The sequence below is a fragment of the Colletotrichum truncatum genome, assembly GCF_014235925.2.
Source record: "Colletotrichum truncatum strain CMES1059 chromosome Unknown Contig_0010, whole genome shotgun sequence".
Lineage (NCBI taxonomy): Eukaryota > Fungi > Ascomycota > Sordariomycetes > Glomerellales > Glomerellaceae > Colletotrichum > Colletotrichum truncatum.
The window spans coordinates 104,325-121,476 of NW_027222407.1; the positions used below are offsets into that span (position 1 = coordinate 104,325).

General features: G+C 51.6%; 3 protein-coding genes across 3 annotated transcripts; 1 reads left to right on the plus strand and 2 right to left on the minus strand.

The window, feature by feature from the left end:
• Positions 1-1,282: 1,282 nt before the first annotated feature.
• On the plus strand, positions 1,283-2,300 carry CTRU02_213494 (glycine-rich cell wall structural protein 1; the record flags this gene model as incomplete). Its single annotated transcript, XM_036730777.1, has 3 exons — positions 1,283-1,415; positions 1,489-2,031; positions 2,092-2,300. The coding sequence occupies 3 exons, from the start codon at positions 1,283-1,285 to the stop codon at positions 2,298-2,300; spliced, it is 885 nt and encodes a 294-aa protein (XP_036577553.1).
• Positions 2,301-4,126: 1,826 nt separating this feature from the next.
• Positions 4,127-8,022, minus strand: CTRU02_213495 (RasGEF domain-containing protein; the record flags this gene model as incomplete). Its single annotated transcript, XM_036730776.2, has 4 exons — positions 4,127-4,449; positions 4,523-4,739; positions 4,789-7,083; positions 7,168-8,022. The coding sequence occupies 4 exons, from the start codon at positions 8,020-8,022 to the stop codon at positions 4,127-4,129; spliced, it is 3,690 nt and encodes a 1,229-aa protein (XP_036577552.2).
• Positions 8,023-16,610: 8,588 nt separating this feature from the next.
• On the minus strand, positions 16,611-16,880 carry CTRU02_213496 (uncharacterized protein; the record flags this gene model as incomplete). Its single annotated transcript, XM_070206066.1, has 1 exon — positions 16,611-16,880. One exon carries the CDS (start codon positions 16,878-16,880, stop codon positions 16,611-16,613), a length of 270 nt encoding a protein of 89 aa, XP_070060098.1.
• Between the last annotated feature and the right edge of the window lie 272 nt (positions 16,881-17,152).

The window sequence follows — 17,152 nt, forward strand, 5'->3', positions numbered from 1 at the left end:
AATGCAACCACGCTATTTCTAACGACCAGGCTATTTTCGGCAACGCCTTGCTCTGTCAACCTAAGCATCAGTTTGTCCATGGCACATGCGTTATAGAGATGAAAGCGTCACAATGAATTTGTTGGCGAAGGTTCAGAAAGCTGCGTGTATCATTGTAAGCATTTAAAAGTCGGGCGTACTTTCAGAGTGACCTTCAACCGGTGACGTAATCTGCACGCGACCGACAGGCACCTTTCTTGCCTTAGCTTCCCTTGACGCTGTGTCTGTTGCCTCATCACGCCTACTGCATGTAACGTCATAGCTCTTCAAATCCCCCAGAGTCGTCCACTTTCAGCCCACGATCGACCGATCTTACTCTTGGTCCTCCATCAAGACGCAGGGTTATCTTGGCAGAACGGTGGACAGGATGACGAGCCAGCACACCAACATCCCTCATTCGTTGGCTCGACTCTCATTATTGGCCACACCGGGAGCCACCACACAGCATCCGCTTGCACCGTCTCTGGCGTGGTCTCTTCGAGTCACTGACGCCAGTTGGTCAACCATCAGTCCAGACCTGCAAGATGGCCAACTTGCCTTTGCTCGCCTACCAACCTCATGCCAAACCCATACCCACACTACCTTGCTTTGGCCGTGTCCAAGCCACCTTTTAACCATGTTTTCTTGTGTGGCGAATGAAGACAGTCCAGGATTGAAACAAGTTGAGACTACCACAGGGCATGGCTGTTCGGAGGGACAGAAGGAACCGGGTCAACCTGGGCCCTCTCTTCTCGGATATCTTGTGGCCTTTGTCAACCACCAGACGGGGACACAGATCACTAGCCCTGCATGTTAGTGTATGTGAGGTACACATCGACCAACCATGACCAAGTTATCCTGTCTTCCTTGAGCCGTCCCAGCCGTCCCAGCGGAGAACCCAAGCATGACGACCGTTACCACTTTCCTCTAGGGGAAACTTTTCTGTCCTAACCAACCCATCTTTGTGCCCCTCCCTACTTTTGGGGTACCTTTGACATGTAAGGAAAGTCAAGAATTGCCAGGGCCAAAGACGTCAGACCCGTTCGAGCCCGACTTTATAAGAAGTCCCCCTCTGACGTACTCTTCCACACACCTCTCGGCCTACATCATCTCTTCTTGTATCAAGAAACAGCAGACACCAGACGCCAACCAGGGCCATTTCACTTCAAAAGATATCTAAAACAAAAGTCACCAACACCGTAAGATTGAACAACCTCACCGCGTAATCCACAAGCACGAAGAGTCAAAACTGAAACAAATCAACATGGAGACTATCAACAACATGGCGACTGCCGCAACAAAGGCTATCTGGGGAACCAATGAGGCTAAGGAAGAACCTATCTCAGGCGTCAGAGGAAACACCAACAATGGCGAGCCGTATGACGCCGGCAACATCGGTATGAAACTTGACTGGGCGCCTTCTGACCTCAACTTGGCATATTAGTTCAATATCACTGACATGCCGATTAGAGGACCCACAGAAAAAGGCGGATACCGTAGGAGCTTCCAATGAGTCTAGTACCGCTACTTCGACTACGTCCGGAGTTCCTGTCGCATCCTCGTCTGCGACAGAACATCCTACGAGGCACAAGGCAGACATCGGAAAGCCCGAGTTGAATGACCGATCACCCGAGGATGCGGCGCCGCATGATAGCGCTGCTGGCAAGACCGATACGCGGCATCCAACCGACCCTGCTACCGATCCGAAGCCTGAGGGCCAAGACGTTAGCACCGAGTCCGGCACTGGTCCTACAAACAAAGGGGATAAGCTTGATGGGCCCGGTCCGAGACCTCTGGAGGCCGTAGCCAAGGAGCGCGGGGGCGATGCCGGCAACATTAGTGGCTCTTCCCACAGCGGCCTTGCTGCAGGCGAGGCAAGCGAAGAGGAGGATGGTCCCCAGAATAAGAGCCATGGTGAAGGCACCGGGGAGAAGTACATTAAGAGCACCGGTCTGGCAGCGGACGGCGGTGACTTTGATGCGACGAAGCCCGGTGCCGGCCGTGAGGCAGACCGTAAGTCACAAAGAATAACATATTGGGTATATGGTAAACGTGCTTACATGGAGTTTATAGGCCTTTTGGACGAGAAGGATCCTGCAGCTGCAGCTGCTAGAGCAGCGGCGGCCAAGCCTGGCAGCCACAATACTACAGATAATAACAACAGCGGCAGTAAACATAGTAGCAACAGCGGTGTCGAGCGCACCCACAGCCCAAACGATGGTAGCGAAAAGGAGAAGAAGAGTTTGGGAGACAAGATCAAGGCAAAGTTACACCGTCACTAGAAGAGGTCAGGATAAACACGGACTTTTCGCAACCTCTTTACACGTTTCAATGTTTTAACAACAGTGTTGCACAGGAATGATGCCGGAATCTGACGTTATGACAGCCTTTTATCACAACTGTATCTGCAAATAAAATTCTAATGCCCTACTGTCACCTTGAAGCCTTTTTTCTGACCCTTTATTTGACATCACCATCATCCCTACGATTCTCCCTACGCCTGTACATAATTCCACTGTTTGTGTATGTGTGATGTGACACAATTAGAGAAAGATGTTTCTCAGCATAGTTGCCTGATTCAAGTTTCTTATTGAAACATTTGACTTGCAACTCTCATGCTCTCTGACAGAGGCGATCTCTTGGCCTATGCACTTTCCCGTCCCATACATCCGTCTTCCACTTCTTGCAGACCGGTTTAGCTTAAATCAGACCTTTGAGCGAGCAATTCTCTACCTCCCTAAAGGGTCATGACCAGCCTGCATTGATTGTATAGACAAGGCTAACTACCCATCAAAGGCTGTCGCGTGCTTCTCAGTCTTTACAGGCTCGTTTGTACATCTCTTCATCTCTTTCAAAAGTCGTCCACGCCCTTTGTGTGCCAATGTGTCAGTTCTCGTGAGAGCTTGATTTGTACCAGGCTTGGTTCAAAGTGATTATTTTGGCATAGCAAAGCAAACGTATTTTCACGTTAAGCTTCATGGAAAAATTCATCCTTTGTGAGATGGAGGTGAAGAATGCCCTTGTTGACGGGTTACCCTGTGTAAATGCTGCGTCTTCATAGTCTCAGTACTTTTGGCAGGCCATAATTATCCACTGTCTGAAGAGTGTTCAGTGTTCTTGATGGTAGCAAATGAAAGTTCACCAGTCTCTTATGCTGCTGGACCATCAAACAAAGTGCGCCCACATTTGCGGCGCAAAGAGACACCAGCCCCCGACTGCACAGCACGCATCTCAGCGACTCAGACACAATCTACGTCGAATCGAGATCTGCGTCGCTGATAAAAACGTTATATTGTCCTTGTCGTAGTCTTGACAATTTTGTTTTCGTGATGGAGCAGTCGAATATCTCCAAATAACCTGTTAACAGAGGGAGTATCCAGTATGACTTTGTCCCAGAAAACCGTACATAAAGATTTGTTCACATATCTTCTTCATCCCGTCGGATCGTCTTCCCTGTCCTCCGTGTCCTTCCTGTCTTTCCTATCCTTCCCCGCCTGATAATTCATCATCGACCCTACCCCCGTTTCCCGTGGCCATCATTGATAGAATGGGTATCCGTTCTGACCATATCAATTCCATTTTTAGAAGTAACCAGCACACAGTTGTGCGATTTCTACCCTATTTGTCGACGTTGTACCACTTTTCGCTCACTTGATGATCGCATTTTGGTTGAAGCCGCTCATCGTTCCCTTCTATTAGGCGCCGTCAGGCTGCGAATGCTTCGAACCTCCGGTTGAGGTCATCAGACGCGCGATTCACATAACGTGTCCAGGTGCTAACTCCCTTCACGACTCCGGTGGACTCAATCGCAGGGCGTAGGTTGCTGATGGTTCTTTGGCATGGATCATGTCGAATCAATTCTTAAGTCAACCCACCATTTGAGAACTACCTGCATGGATGTGTGCATTGCGATGCGTCTCCATCCCAGCAACTGTCGTTCATAGGAAACCTGACTCGGCAAGAACCCTGTACCATAACCAAGTAGAGTAAGCCTATGTGTCCCATTGTAAAGTAAAGGAATGTTAATAGAAAAGGAAATTGAGTGCGTGAAGATGCCGCTGAGTGGGCAGTTCTTATGCTTGCATAATGAGGCTGACGACCTCTAGTTCTAAAACGGAACTTCCCCAAGTGATCTAGGTAGATCTCTGAGTGTCACGTACCTCACGATTTTCTCGTCTTCTCGCTCGCGTGGCTCTACCTGCAAGCTCTTGTCATACATCTCATGCACATCACCAGCAGCTTGCATGTTGCTGATTATATAGTCCTGTAGCTCAGGGACAGGTTGTAACGAGTATCCAACAGCCTGGTACTGTTGGATATCACGAATTACTTCGGCAGTCTTTGCTCTCTTAGCAAAGTTAATGAGGTTGGTCTTTTTTATAACGGATGGGATACCGTCTTCGATAAAGGTCAAATCAGTCAGGTAAACACCTTTATATCCAAGGTCAGTTTTCTCTTGCCAATGTCACAAATGTGGTGGTATTAAGCGACCGAGGGCACGCACCAAAGAAAGGAATACAGGGCGGGTTCGCAACATGGAGCGCCTCCCTGTATTCACCAAAGTTTTTCGTGCTAGCCATAAGCTTCCTCATGGTTTCCAAGACGCCTTGGGTCCGTTGTGGCACTTGGTCCCAGGTGCGCTTTAAACGAGCAATTGGTGCCGTTCCAAGTGCCGATATGATTGAAGTTAGTGTAGAGAAGTTGTTTAAACTCCGGCATTTCTGTAAGCCGTCAGTAAAGCCCAAGTTGCAAAGATAACATTTTACATACATCTGCAACAGCCACAAAGTGTTTAATAACAATGACACGCTTCTTCACATCCATCTGTGCTAGGATCATCTCGGCTACCCAGTTCGTCATTTGATTCGAGTGCAAGATGAGGGCCTTGACGTTCGGTGCAGGCTCCGGCTCTCCTTCACCGACTTTCTTCTGCCAAGTCTTGTTCAGGCATTCGGTTGGCTTGATCTTGCCATAAAGCCGAGACTCGATAATCGTGAGCTGGCGTGCAAACTCTGTCACATCAATGTCCAGGAACTTCAGCTTCTTCATGTTCCTGGGCATGATGGGTGACGGCGTGTTCTGGTTGAGTGTCTGGACCATACGTCGTGCTCCAGCTTCTTTGCCGCTTAGGCGTTGGTCCAACACCGTCATCAGGGGGCCAGAACCTGGAGTCTCCGTGGACTTAACAGTGTCTCTTGCAAAAGTGTAAACGTCTCGGATCAGCTGCTTCGACTCTTCATTATGGTCTTCCATCCAAAAGTTATCAAACCAACTCTTCAGAATATTAACGACGCGGAAGCGGATGAGCTTCTGTTTTCTATCTCGCCATGCCTCAAAGTCAGATTGCGATAAGCCTTCAGGCGGCTGGATACCGAATCGGTTCACAAGAAGCTTGAAAAGATCTTGAGCCGTTGTGAACGACCTGTAAGTTAGAAGGAAGGTATTGTTGAAGTTGGAGTCAAGTTTATCATGCCGAGTCAGTTGTTCAACGAGAGCCTCCAGAGTGCCACCTTTGACGATCGGCGGCTGGATCTTGCCGTCCCAGGAGAGGTCAGCCTCGTGATCCAGTTTGAGAAACTCAGGAGTATCGTCCACAGGTGGCAAGTTGCTTTGGGGATTTGGGTCGTCGCCCAAAATCTTCTTAACCTTAGAGTAGTCGCCTCCGCGGAAGTTCCCAGTGCCATCTCCTTCCGTAAAAGATTGAGAAGTGATCATTGGGGGTCGAGCTGGAGTAGTCCGTGATTCCGTGCGCTGATGAGGTCGATCGTAAGGCATGGTCTCACCTCTCCGGAGCTGTTCGCGTTGCAAGGCATCCTCTCTTTGCCGCGACTCGGCTTGCTGCTGCAGGTTGATCTGTACTTGCTCAGATAACAGTTGTAAAGAAAAGCCAATGTGTGATGAGTTGGTCTCAAGTGCTTTGGCACATTGACGGACATAGTCCATGCGGTTCTCCAAAGCTTCGCCTCGTACTTCGGCCCATTCATCTGCCAATGGTCCGGCCACAGCCTGACAGCCTAAGACAAGATCAGACATATTGTCGTAAAGGCTTTGCTTGTTAGCGCTAAAGTCCGCCAACTGAGGCGTCTGGAAGCTGTTTCCCAAAGATGAGAGGTCGATGGACTCGATCAAAGCGATCCACGGCTTGAACATCTCCAAGACTTTACCACCTGCCAAGCAGACATTGTTGCCAATCACTTCATGCTTGAAAGGCGTGATGATTTTATCCGCGACAATCAAGTTCTTGTCCAGTTCCCGGATACTGAAGACAAGCATCCTCTTTAGTTCATCCAGCCTTTCGAGTAATTTGCCATCTAAAATTGCTGTAGGCTCAACAACGCCTTCTTCGTCTTCCAGGAAGTTGGCCGTGATGGGGTCGCGAGGCCCTAGGCCGTTGTTCTGCCAACTGCCGCCAGTAGAACTACCAATGACAAACCCAGGGAATAGACGAGGGATTTCCTCTCCTCTCTGCTGCCGTGCGATCTCCACATAACTGAAGACGCCGAGCAAGACGCCGTCAGCTTCTTGCAGACATTTTTGTACCGACTCAGCGTTGGGCCAATCGGCAGCAGCAATGTGTGAAGAGATTACGAGTTTCGAGAACTTGGACATCATATCTCTAAAGTGAGGATAAAGTGCCTTATTAGTTGAGATGATAGAAGGTTGACCAGAGTGATTGTCTGTTGTCCCAGATCCAGCGGCAAGCAGCAACCTTAGATGATCTGAAATGTCCTCCGCCCGCGCAACATACTCGGAGCGGTTATTGCTAGTGATGGCATCGCGGTAACGATCTACGGCCTTCCGCATATTAGAGACTAAGCGTGTCCAGGTCAATGGAGGTGCCGAGCCGTCATCAAAGAATGAGCGAGGCACGGTACTGGTCGGAGGCGTGTTGTAGGATGTGCTTGTAAACGAGGTCGCGGATGCAATCATTGGTGTCGTACCCGGCGCTAGGTTTGGATTGACGTACGTATCGTTCTTCGTTCTAGAAATTTGCGCAATACCGTTCATGGAGTCCATTGAGGTGGATGGTGAAAGCATGTCGTTGTTGGACCGGCGGCTACGGGGCTGTATCGAACATTGTCGAAATCAGTCACGGAACACAATCATAGGAACATGGAGCCTTGGGAGACAGGGGCAGAATTGTCTTACCAAAGATCCACGAGAAGTCATCATGAGAGATTCTCCCTCGAGCTCAGACGCCGAATTTACTTCAGAGTCCTCATCCTCGTCTTGCGTCAGTCCTCGAGCCATCATCTCGGGAGGCGGGCGTGTCTTTTCCGGAACATTCACATTCATCCTGTTGCGCGGGCCAGTCTCGTTAGTGGAAACAGGTGACTCGAGTGGCAGCTCCATGCTTCGATCGCCTGTCATCATATTGTAGTAGAAGAGACGACCGTCAGGGGTTGCTTGTGGAATCCAGAAATCGGCCCTCGACTTGTCGCTGAGGTCGGTGCCCTCGAGTGGGAGGGCGTTATTGAGATCGTCCAACTCCGACCCGTCATCTTCCTCAAGCTGCTCGTCATAGATTTCTTGTTCATCAGGGTCGTCGTCAACGTGGTCGATGTCGCCATTTTGGTCATGGTCAGGAATTTCGTCGGAGCTTGTGATAATTTGACAGTAATTGCTTGGAAACCAGCCGCGCACGCCGTTGATAACGCCGTCCCACCAACCACTTTCCAACTGTGTGATGACCTGAATGACGTCTCCTTCGTGAAAGCTAAGACTTGTACGGTCGTCGGCCTCGTAGTCGTACAGGGCTCGGACGTACATGGTGCCCGGCGGGGCAGTCCCCGCAATCCCGTTCATGAGGGAGGAGGCGGCGATGGTCTGGGAGTAAGATGAGTAGGGTTGGCCGACGTTGGATTCGTCCAACGTCGGTTGTGAGGGATGGTGAGTGCTGGATTCGAAGTTGAGATTTTCGCGCGAAGGCTTCTTTCGAGAATTATACGTGTTACTCTTCTGACCCTGAACTAGTGCCGGCACTGCAGTCTGTGTCATCAGCATGATGAGGCGGTCGCGCTGATAACCCAAGGAGGGGTAAGAAGGGTCAAGTCATGATCTGGGCAGGTGCGTTCTGCTCAGTTCAGCCTCGCCCAGTCGTGGAAAGGGTCGTCAATCGTCAAGCCAAAAAGTCGCAAGGAAAAAAGGATGTGTGTGCAGGTCGGGGCGACGAGTTGTTGAGAGAATCAGGAATCGAACCCACAATCGAGGAGTCGCAGGTTCGAGCAGGGGGTTGCGGGGGCGACGTTCTCGTCTACCAAGCAGGCAAGCGGCCTAGCTGTGTGTGTGTGTGTGTGTGTGCGCGCGCCCGTGCCTGTGGCCGTATCGACAAAGATTCCGTTTTGGCGCTGGCACAGTCGCGGGGAAACTCGAGCAAGTCGTTCGCGATGAAGAAAGATGACTGGTGGGATGAGCAATGCAGTCGGCGGGTAAAGTTGTGTGGATTATTGACGACAATTCGCTGATTTTTCGCGTCGTGGGCGCTGGGCGGGAGGGGGTGAGGAGAAAGGAGCAGAACCAGGAGAGGGTCGCCTGATGAGGGAAGTCCCCCTCACGGCAAAGACCAACAGAGAGACGGAGTTGTGTCGACGATGTCTAGGAACTAGGGGGCTAGACGGTAAGACACCAGGGTAAGATAGTCGCTTTGTCTACTACTGATAATGACGGTGCGTATTGGGGTCTTGATGCGCCCGGTGTCTGCCTCGAACGTGCTGGAGACGATACGTCTTGAAGCGACTGTCTGTCGTCTTTTCACGGCTATGGTTGTCGTCGAAGCGCAGTGCGAGACGGTTGGCCGTCGTAGTATTGCTGAGGCTAGCGACCGAAGCGAAGCAAAGCAAAGAGTACGAAGGTCGGTAGCAGTGATGAGACCTCCTCAGCAGGGGCGAAAGCAACAGTGGCAGGTCAGAGTGGTAGTGGCAGCGGGAACGGTGCCTCGTTGGGCATGACCGAGACTACGATGGCTGTCCCTCTCAGGGTCTTTTGCGTGCCGCTGGCACACAGTCTTGCAGGCTCAGCAACCGACAAAGGTGCTGTGGCAAGGAATACCTCCATCTGCGGAAGGCTTACGGCGTTGAATTGTAGCCATAATGGCAAGTGGACTCCTTGTCGTTGTTCCAGGGCCCTGCTGTCCTCCCCTAAGAGCGGGCCTATATCCCCTACTCGCCATCTTACTGGCTAGCTCCGCCATTCTTTGAGGAAACAATACACAGAGTGCGCGAATTGGGGTCAGGTATCTTGCCTGGGGTAACCCAACTCGGTACAGCACCACACTTTACAGCATACCGGATGTCACACACAGGCCCATTGCCCAGCTTGAAAAGTGCTGGGCATGTATGATTTCGCACACACTCGGAACAACTGTGATGGGCAATCCAGGCGTCGGGGAAGGAAGCAATGGTAATCCGTCGGCTGGGTCTCAACTCAAACTAGTATGCGCCCGCATCTCGGACGATAAAATCTTTTCTGCTCCTGCTGCAAGTTTGTCTGTTGGGGCTTATCTGGCTGCATGAGAGATATTCTCAATCTTGGTAAGCCGACGTGAAAGCGTTCTCTGCAACCGTGGGAAACTTGTTGGTCCGAGACATGCGGCCCATCACCCACCCTCTTGACTGTCGCCTTCGGTACGGGTAGCCCAACACACCAAATACTCAAAGTGTTCGAGGTCGCTGTGACGAACACTGTGAGATGAGAGGGGACGGAGGGGGGAACATTAACCTCGAGCAGGGGCCGCCTTACACCGGTGTGGAGCCGGGCAAAGCTGAGGCTGCAAAGTGGCGCTTTGCGCACTGTCCTTGCTACGCACCTGGGTGACAAAAAAAAGGCGCAGCTGTTCATTCATTCATTCACTTTTCAAAGCGTCTCTACCTTTACAATCAGAAACAACACAATTATAATGACAGCGAAGAAAGCCGGAGAACCATTTTGTACTCTATGAAAAGTATGATGGCGTTTCTTTTATCTTCTTTTTATTTATTTTTTCCCTCGTGGTATGGCAAGCTCATAGATAAGGCACTGGCGAGGTGCAGCAGCACCAAAAAGTGTACCACTGTCCTTTTGATCACATAGGTGGTGATGAACCAATGATGGCTAACGACTACAGTGTGGGACAGTGCACTAAGAGCAGTTCAGGCTCGCTAATTTTTACCCACAATCCCACGCCTCTGTCTCCGTTCTCTGAGGTACTCTTGCCTGAACCAGCCGCCCCCTCCCTAATTTTCGTCGATGAAATACTACATACTCGCGGTACAGCGTTACCTTCTTTTTTTTTTTTTTTTTTGGTCGCTTGAGCAACAGCATCCTTCAGCTCCGAACCAGAGAGACTTCGTGCCATTCGTCTTGTTGTTCCCCGCCACCTGAGGCAGCACCCCTCCGGACGACACCACCACACAGACACAAGCTACTTCAGATCAGCCAACCTCACTGTCGACAGAACTCCTCCTCACTTTCGGCTGCAATTGTAACTTTTATCTGGTTGATTACCCGTCACGTTTCCCGACGGCTCGTCAAACATCCGCACCTGATCGGGCGTAGCAGAAGCGGACTGTCGCATTGCAAGTCAACCAGCTTGGCTGCTCCGATTTCTTCTCCAGCCCAACTCCGCGCTCTTCCTGCACTCGCTTTGTCAGATGTGGCTGGTTCTATATGTAGCCCGGGAAGCCTTTGGACGAAATGGCGTGAGTCAAGGTCGGCGGCCATCGCCTGGAAATGCAATGAGATCATGTCGCCATGTCTAAGAAAGCCGTTACAACTTATCTGTCCACAGGCACGCCGATGCACTTTGATGCGATTCGATCCGATTGATCCTCAAGGCCTTGCTGACTTTCACTCAAGACAGCTAATTTCTTCGGCACGTGTGGAGAGGCGGCGTGTTTGTATGAGCTGCTCCCGAGGCTAGTGGTCGAGCCCTTAGTGGTTTGCTAGGCAGCATTTGCGCCACCAGTTCCGTCACGACCACAAGCGGTCGGTGATTGCTTGTCTGCTTGTGTGGTACCGACCTTGGCCTGCTTTTGACCTGGCGCAATCCCTTCTCGTTGAGCTTTGGTCGGCTTCTAGACCACTACCTAATGGCACACACCGAAAATGACGAAACGGATGTGCTATCGTACATCCACGCACTAAGCATAGACCGGGCTTCGGCCTCAAGGTAAAATAAGGGTGCACTCATTGTTTCCTCTTTCGTTGGACGAGGCAATGCTCTCTAACAGAACCATACTCCATGCCAGGTCTGGACAAGCACACCAATTGGTGAGGGAGGTCCAGGTGCCTCCTAATATCAGGCCATCAACTGTTAAAATTGGTTTCGGATTGTGATTCGCTCGTGAGCCCGACGCTTGCCCGAGGCCCTGCCCGCCGGTGACAGTCCAACGTGCTTTCCAGCAAAATGCCCAGCATATTGAGTAATGGTAGCTGACAATGGAAATAGACATCGATGTATTAAAAACTTGGCTGGCAAACCTGCCACTCAAGGTGGTGATCGTCAGGGGCGAGCAACCAGCCGCCTCCCACTTGGGTTGCTGATCGGCTCACCAATTATGTACAGTACTCGCAGACGTGATTACAGCAAACCGCGTAATTGGATCCAGTCGATCAGATTGTTTCCACCATGTCAAATACCGAAAGAAAGAGACAGAGAAAACGGCACCTGCAGGACATACAGCACTCCCTGTTCAACCCGTCTTTTACAGTGGTACGGAGTACAGATAACATACCGAGAAATAACACGATAGTCCATGCGCTAGATCGTGCACACGAGATGTTGAAGCCCACTTCAAGGGCCTCACGTGCAAGAACAATAGCGGTATCTGAGATTGTCAATCTATCGAGTCGTGAGTCAGGTATACTGTTGGCAACCGCAACTGTCTAAAGCAAGATCCATGAGGCGAGAACGGTGTGAAAAATGCCCACTACTTGGGAGCAATCGGGACCTACGGATGACGGAGGAGCCCAGTCTTGCCAGTGTTTGGAAATTCTGAAGCAACCCTTCAACATGCCATGCCATTAATTAGACCATCTCCACCAAACCAGTTCCAGCAAGCACCCTGGTAAGTGGAGTGCTGCTAACGGGGAACCGGTTGACCGGAACCGTGCCGCGGTGAAGTGGCCCCAACCCCTCCTCCAGTGCTCAGGCGTGGAGGTGCCTCAGTAGCGGTATCTGTTAGCCTGCCCCGTTTTGCAGAGGTACTTCCGAAGTAATGACTCTCGTTTAATTTTTTTTTGCTCTTCTCTTGTTCGCTGTTGGCATATTGTCTCTGTCCCATCCCGTCTGCCCCTCTCCTGTGTGTGAATGAACGGTGTGTCTAACGCTGTTGCAACATGCTGGTTGGCATTGTCCAGTTGTGGGATACCCAGGCTATAACAGAGCCGCATTTTGAGAGGACGAGACGAAGCGTCCATCCTCAAGGAAGTGATGGGACCAGTTCCAAGCATTAAAAGGTCACTGTAACATGGACTTTAGGCTGCTGTCGAGTCAGCAAGGCGCTGGCGTTGCGTTCATTTGCGAAGTCGCCAAACTCTGCCCTGTGCCATCTCTCAGATTCAATTTTTGAGGAGCACCAAATGCTCGGGTTATTCTGGGGCCTGACAATCCCGTGTTCCTTTCGTTGCCCCAGTCGAGGACTGGTTCTGGGTCGTCTTCCGGCGTTCGCTTGAGTGGGCTCCCAGATAGCCTGGTTCATGGCGGAGACATGTCCTGAATTAAGTTGTCCATGGACCCATATATCCCACGAGGGGCCAACTTACGGATGTTGGAAGGAGTGCCGGGCTGGGGTGCAGATTAATAGTGTACAAGAAGTAAAGCGTGCGCTGGGCGGGTATCATCAATTGTGGTCGCTCATTGGCGTGAAAGACTGAGGAGATAGCTGGGGGTATTATTGCGCCGCTGTCACTGCAATGCGACAGCGACACCCTAAACCCAAACGTTGGCGGGTAGGCGCAACGATCTGCGTGTGTGGTATCGTAGTGTAGCTTGTAGCGCCTGGTGATTCGACATATGACAGGAGGTGACCAAGACGGTTCACGGAAAGTCTGCGGAATCAGAACGAGGTGAAGTGGACTGGGTGATGCGCCGGTATCGAGAGGGATCAGGCAAAGGGATACAACTTATTCCCAGCGCAGAGGCTGAAGACAAAAGAGTCAAAGGGTGAGTTGGCTAACCCTCTCCGAAGGCTCTGGGCCTGTTCGCCTTAGTTGAGAAGATTTGCCCTGCAGCGTTCGTGGAAGTCGGTAAGCTGCTTACGGTACCCTGTGACCCCCGACAGTCGATACGCTTCATTCTGCCCGCTATTTTGAACCCCCACTCCGACATTTGGTCGTTCGAGGCCGACAAGGTGAAGATGCACTTGCAAGGACTCACCGCATCATTGGTGCTCGATATTCAACGATGGCGATGCAGTGCCCCTCTATTGCCTTGTACGCGGTCAGGGTCCGAGTAATTTTTCCTCCCTATTATTCCCTGCTTTTCAAGGGCCCCAGAAGCCAACTTAGGCATTTCTCAGGGATTCGAGGCGGTGACTGTGTTAGTCGCAGCGAGCGAACAAGGTACCGACAGATGGCGCAAACCGGGGGACTTTAACGGCATCCGCAATGGATAAGGACTCGGTGCCGCGAATCTGGATTACAGTCTGTCGCTTCAAAGGAGGGGGAGGGGCGATTTGTCTTCAAATTGGAAGTTGGTCTGAGGAGGTTGCAAGAGTTGAAGAGGGGGAGGGGAAGCGGGAGGGGGCCAGGGATAGGAACAGCGCATGTCCGTGAAATGCGAAGTGATTGAAGGATAGAAGGAGCCTCGATGCCCAAAGGGGAAGCCGAAGAGGCAATTAAGCCAGGCAAGGCAGGTACCCAGCATCCTGTAATGATGGGAATGGATGACAGAATCCCTGAGGACCTGCGATCTCAGCAGCGGAAGGCGGAGAACAATTCTCTTGAGACAACATTCCGTGGTGCAATCTAATTACAGGCCTCCAAATAGCCAGGCCGGGCTCCGGTAATGACAGGACATGGCAATGGAAGCAATGGATCCTAGAGATAGAAGGCACGGAGAAATTGTGCTACTCGCTTAGAAAACCGAATACGTATCTTTAATAAGCCTCGGCGGCACCCTTGGTGTTCCCATGCCCAAACGACTCGACTGAGCACGAAGGGGTAGCAGGTACCCCCAAAGTACCTTCTTCTACTATGTAAAGTAACATCTTATCTAAGACTCCGGAACCCCGGGAAGCAATTGGTGAGAGCCTTGAGGAGGCTGGAGGGAGGGGGCACTGCTGAATGCTGACATTAGCCTTACTTTCCTCCTTTTGTCTCTCTTACTGCTATTCCTTTTGGTCCCTTTGCTTTGCTTCCTGAGTACGTTATTCGCACTTGCAACTTCCCTACTGAGTTTCACTGTAGCCAGTTCGGGACGAAACAACCAAACAGCATATTTTTTTCCCCCCATGCACGGCGTGTTCGGGATTAAATGATGGGAGAGTGGATTAGTGGAAGAAAAAAAAAACAGGCTTGGAACGGGGGGAGAAGAAAAAGAAGAAAAGCAAAGCACTTCTAGAGAAGGGATGATTGAGGGACGAAGGAGGGGGAGGGGCTGGGGCGAGGGGTACGAGGGGCAAGGCGCAGAACAGAGACGACGACATCGGCATCATCTCGTTTGACGAAGATCGCGGGCGTGTGGAATGAATCCATGAACGAAGGACATTAGACTGAGTTCAGACCGCTGAGTAGATGCCTTAAGAAGATGTGCCCTGAGGATAACACACCCACACACACCGACTCGATCCAGGTGCATCATGATTGTGCTGTGTTATGTGCTGCCAAGTATCGTAAATTGTAGTACGTGCCAACAGCCCAAGGTCAGGTTACGATGGCCATACAAGGGAGGTAGCGCATCCCACTGTTTCGGCCGGCTAAGAAGCGGCAGTCTGCCGTGGTCCCGTCCACGGTGCGGGTGCGGGTGCGGTGCGGACGGGTAAACCAGCTAACCGCTCCTCGTCTCGTCTCGTCTCGTCTCGTGCCCAGCGCCGCGTCAAATTGCGCTTCATGCTCCCTGCCGCCCCCCGAGAGCTCCACGGCAAAACTTGCAAGATACACACACCTAACATCGCCTCACTGGCCGAGTCTGCAGGTCGGTGACTTCTCTTGGTAAGCTTCAGTGTTCCGAAAGACCCACCTGCCGACGCCCTGGGCCCTGGCTGCGAACACCAGCACAAGGGGCACCACCACTGCCATAGTACACGTCGCGCGCAGGTCCTTTGGGAAGAACGGCGGGGCATAGTGGGACCATCGCCGGGGAAGTGCTCGCGCCTGCATGTGTATTGGGTCGCGTCCTAGGCATGACTGACTGCAAAGCGGAGGTACCCATGGATACCTCTTCTCACCGCTGGGAATGACAAGTTCCCCGAGTGTCCACGGGAACAAGCATGTAATCCGCTGAAGCGCGTTAGTGCATCCTCACAAGACACGTATCCCTCGAGTACCAGCTCATCCTAGCGCGTTAGAGTACGTCCGGAAACCGGGACAAGGGATGTCTGCCTATTGGTTCGCACAAGACGCGTTGGTGGGCCTTTCCTTTCCCTTTTTTTTTCTCTTTCTTTTTCTTTTCTTCTACTCAACTCAAGCTCGCATGACCCGCAGTCTGCTTCCTCCAGAAACTGATTGAATCGATATCCTCAACTTGTACGGAGTATACTTTACATACTTAGACTAGCACCACCTTGACCCCCTTCCTTTTTCTTTCTTTCTTTCTTTCTTTTTTTTTTTTTTTTCCCTTCTCCCTCTTCCTTTTCTCCCCTTTCCTATTCAATCTAGGCCCACAACCGCTACGCATGGCCGAGAGCCAAGTGCCCCTGGGCAGCCAGGGGTAGAAGGTGGGTGGTCTTTCGGCAGCCTCAGGACACGAAACGATCAGTGGAGCTGCGGGTGACGGAGACGAATTGCAATAACCAAACCGACGGGAGTGCCACTCTAAACTCCCAGCCCAAGGGCAAGGCGTCACTGCCAGGAGGCCCGGCAATAGAAGCGTTGTTAGAAGCAGTCGAAGCAATGGGTGGGTGGGTGCCAGGCCTTCAAAGGCTGGCAAAATTCCTTCCTCCCAGAGCCCAGGCGAAATTGCCAACCACATCGGCGGCCCGGGATTTGGCGAGGCAAGACCATGAGGGTCAGCGAGCCACCCTGAGGGGGGGTATGTTGCCCCAAGCCGTTGGTCATTGCAATTTCTTTTCTCGTCACCTTTCCCGGATCATTATCTAATTATTCAACTTTTGTGGTCGTCAAGAGACACTACGTCAGTGGCCCAGATAGGAATGGCTAGCATGGAAAAGCAAGTTATGAACAGCATGCTAGAATGCCATGTACGAGTATCTGTACCTACTTCATGATGCATCTCCATGTGAGTGCGGCATGATCAATTTGCCCTACAGAGCATTCGCATCGCACTAGTCCATCCGTACTCTGTCCAGACCCATAAGCTGCTGTACCATGCCTTAGTAAGGTGAACAAACTATGGAACGGGACGAACTAGAGCGGGTACCATTCCTTGTGGTTGCATATCTTGACCTGCCTCACCGCACACCTCTCCTCTCACCTCTTTTTTATCACCCCTTACCTCATCTCTCCTCGCCCTCATCGTTGGTTGAGGTGAACAACACAGCACGGCGGGTCAGCAAGTCGCTTTTTGCATACCAGGGGTTGTTCCTCGTCCATCTGCCTCGCACGTTCGAGACCAACAAAGCATCGTTTTCCTTAGCGGCGTGTACCACGGCCTTCGTTCTGTCCACCCGAAGCCAACCCGGCCCAGTCCGCCTCAGCTTTTGCTCTGCTTCGCTGTTCTGTGCTGTCCGATGATGGACTGTCGCAAGCTGTGTCTCCGCCTCCATGGACACACGCCCTCCCCCTGCCAGCTCCAGCAGTCATCCATGAGGTGCCCATAACCCGGCCGTCCGCTATTTGCTCCCCTGTTACCGTACCTTCTGAGGGCGGGGGGAACCGTTTGTGCAGTGTCTGGTTGTGGCTAGAATACGTGTGTGGTACGTACATGTAAATTATGGTCGGCAGCAATTCCAATCTCCATGCCAGCACTAAAAGTAGACAGCATGAGATATCCCTTGTTCTATGAAAATTTTATGATCCCTGAATCCTTGGAAGCCAT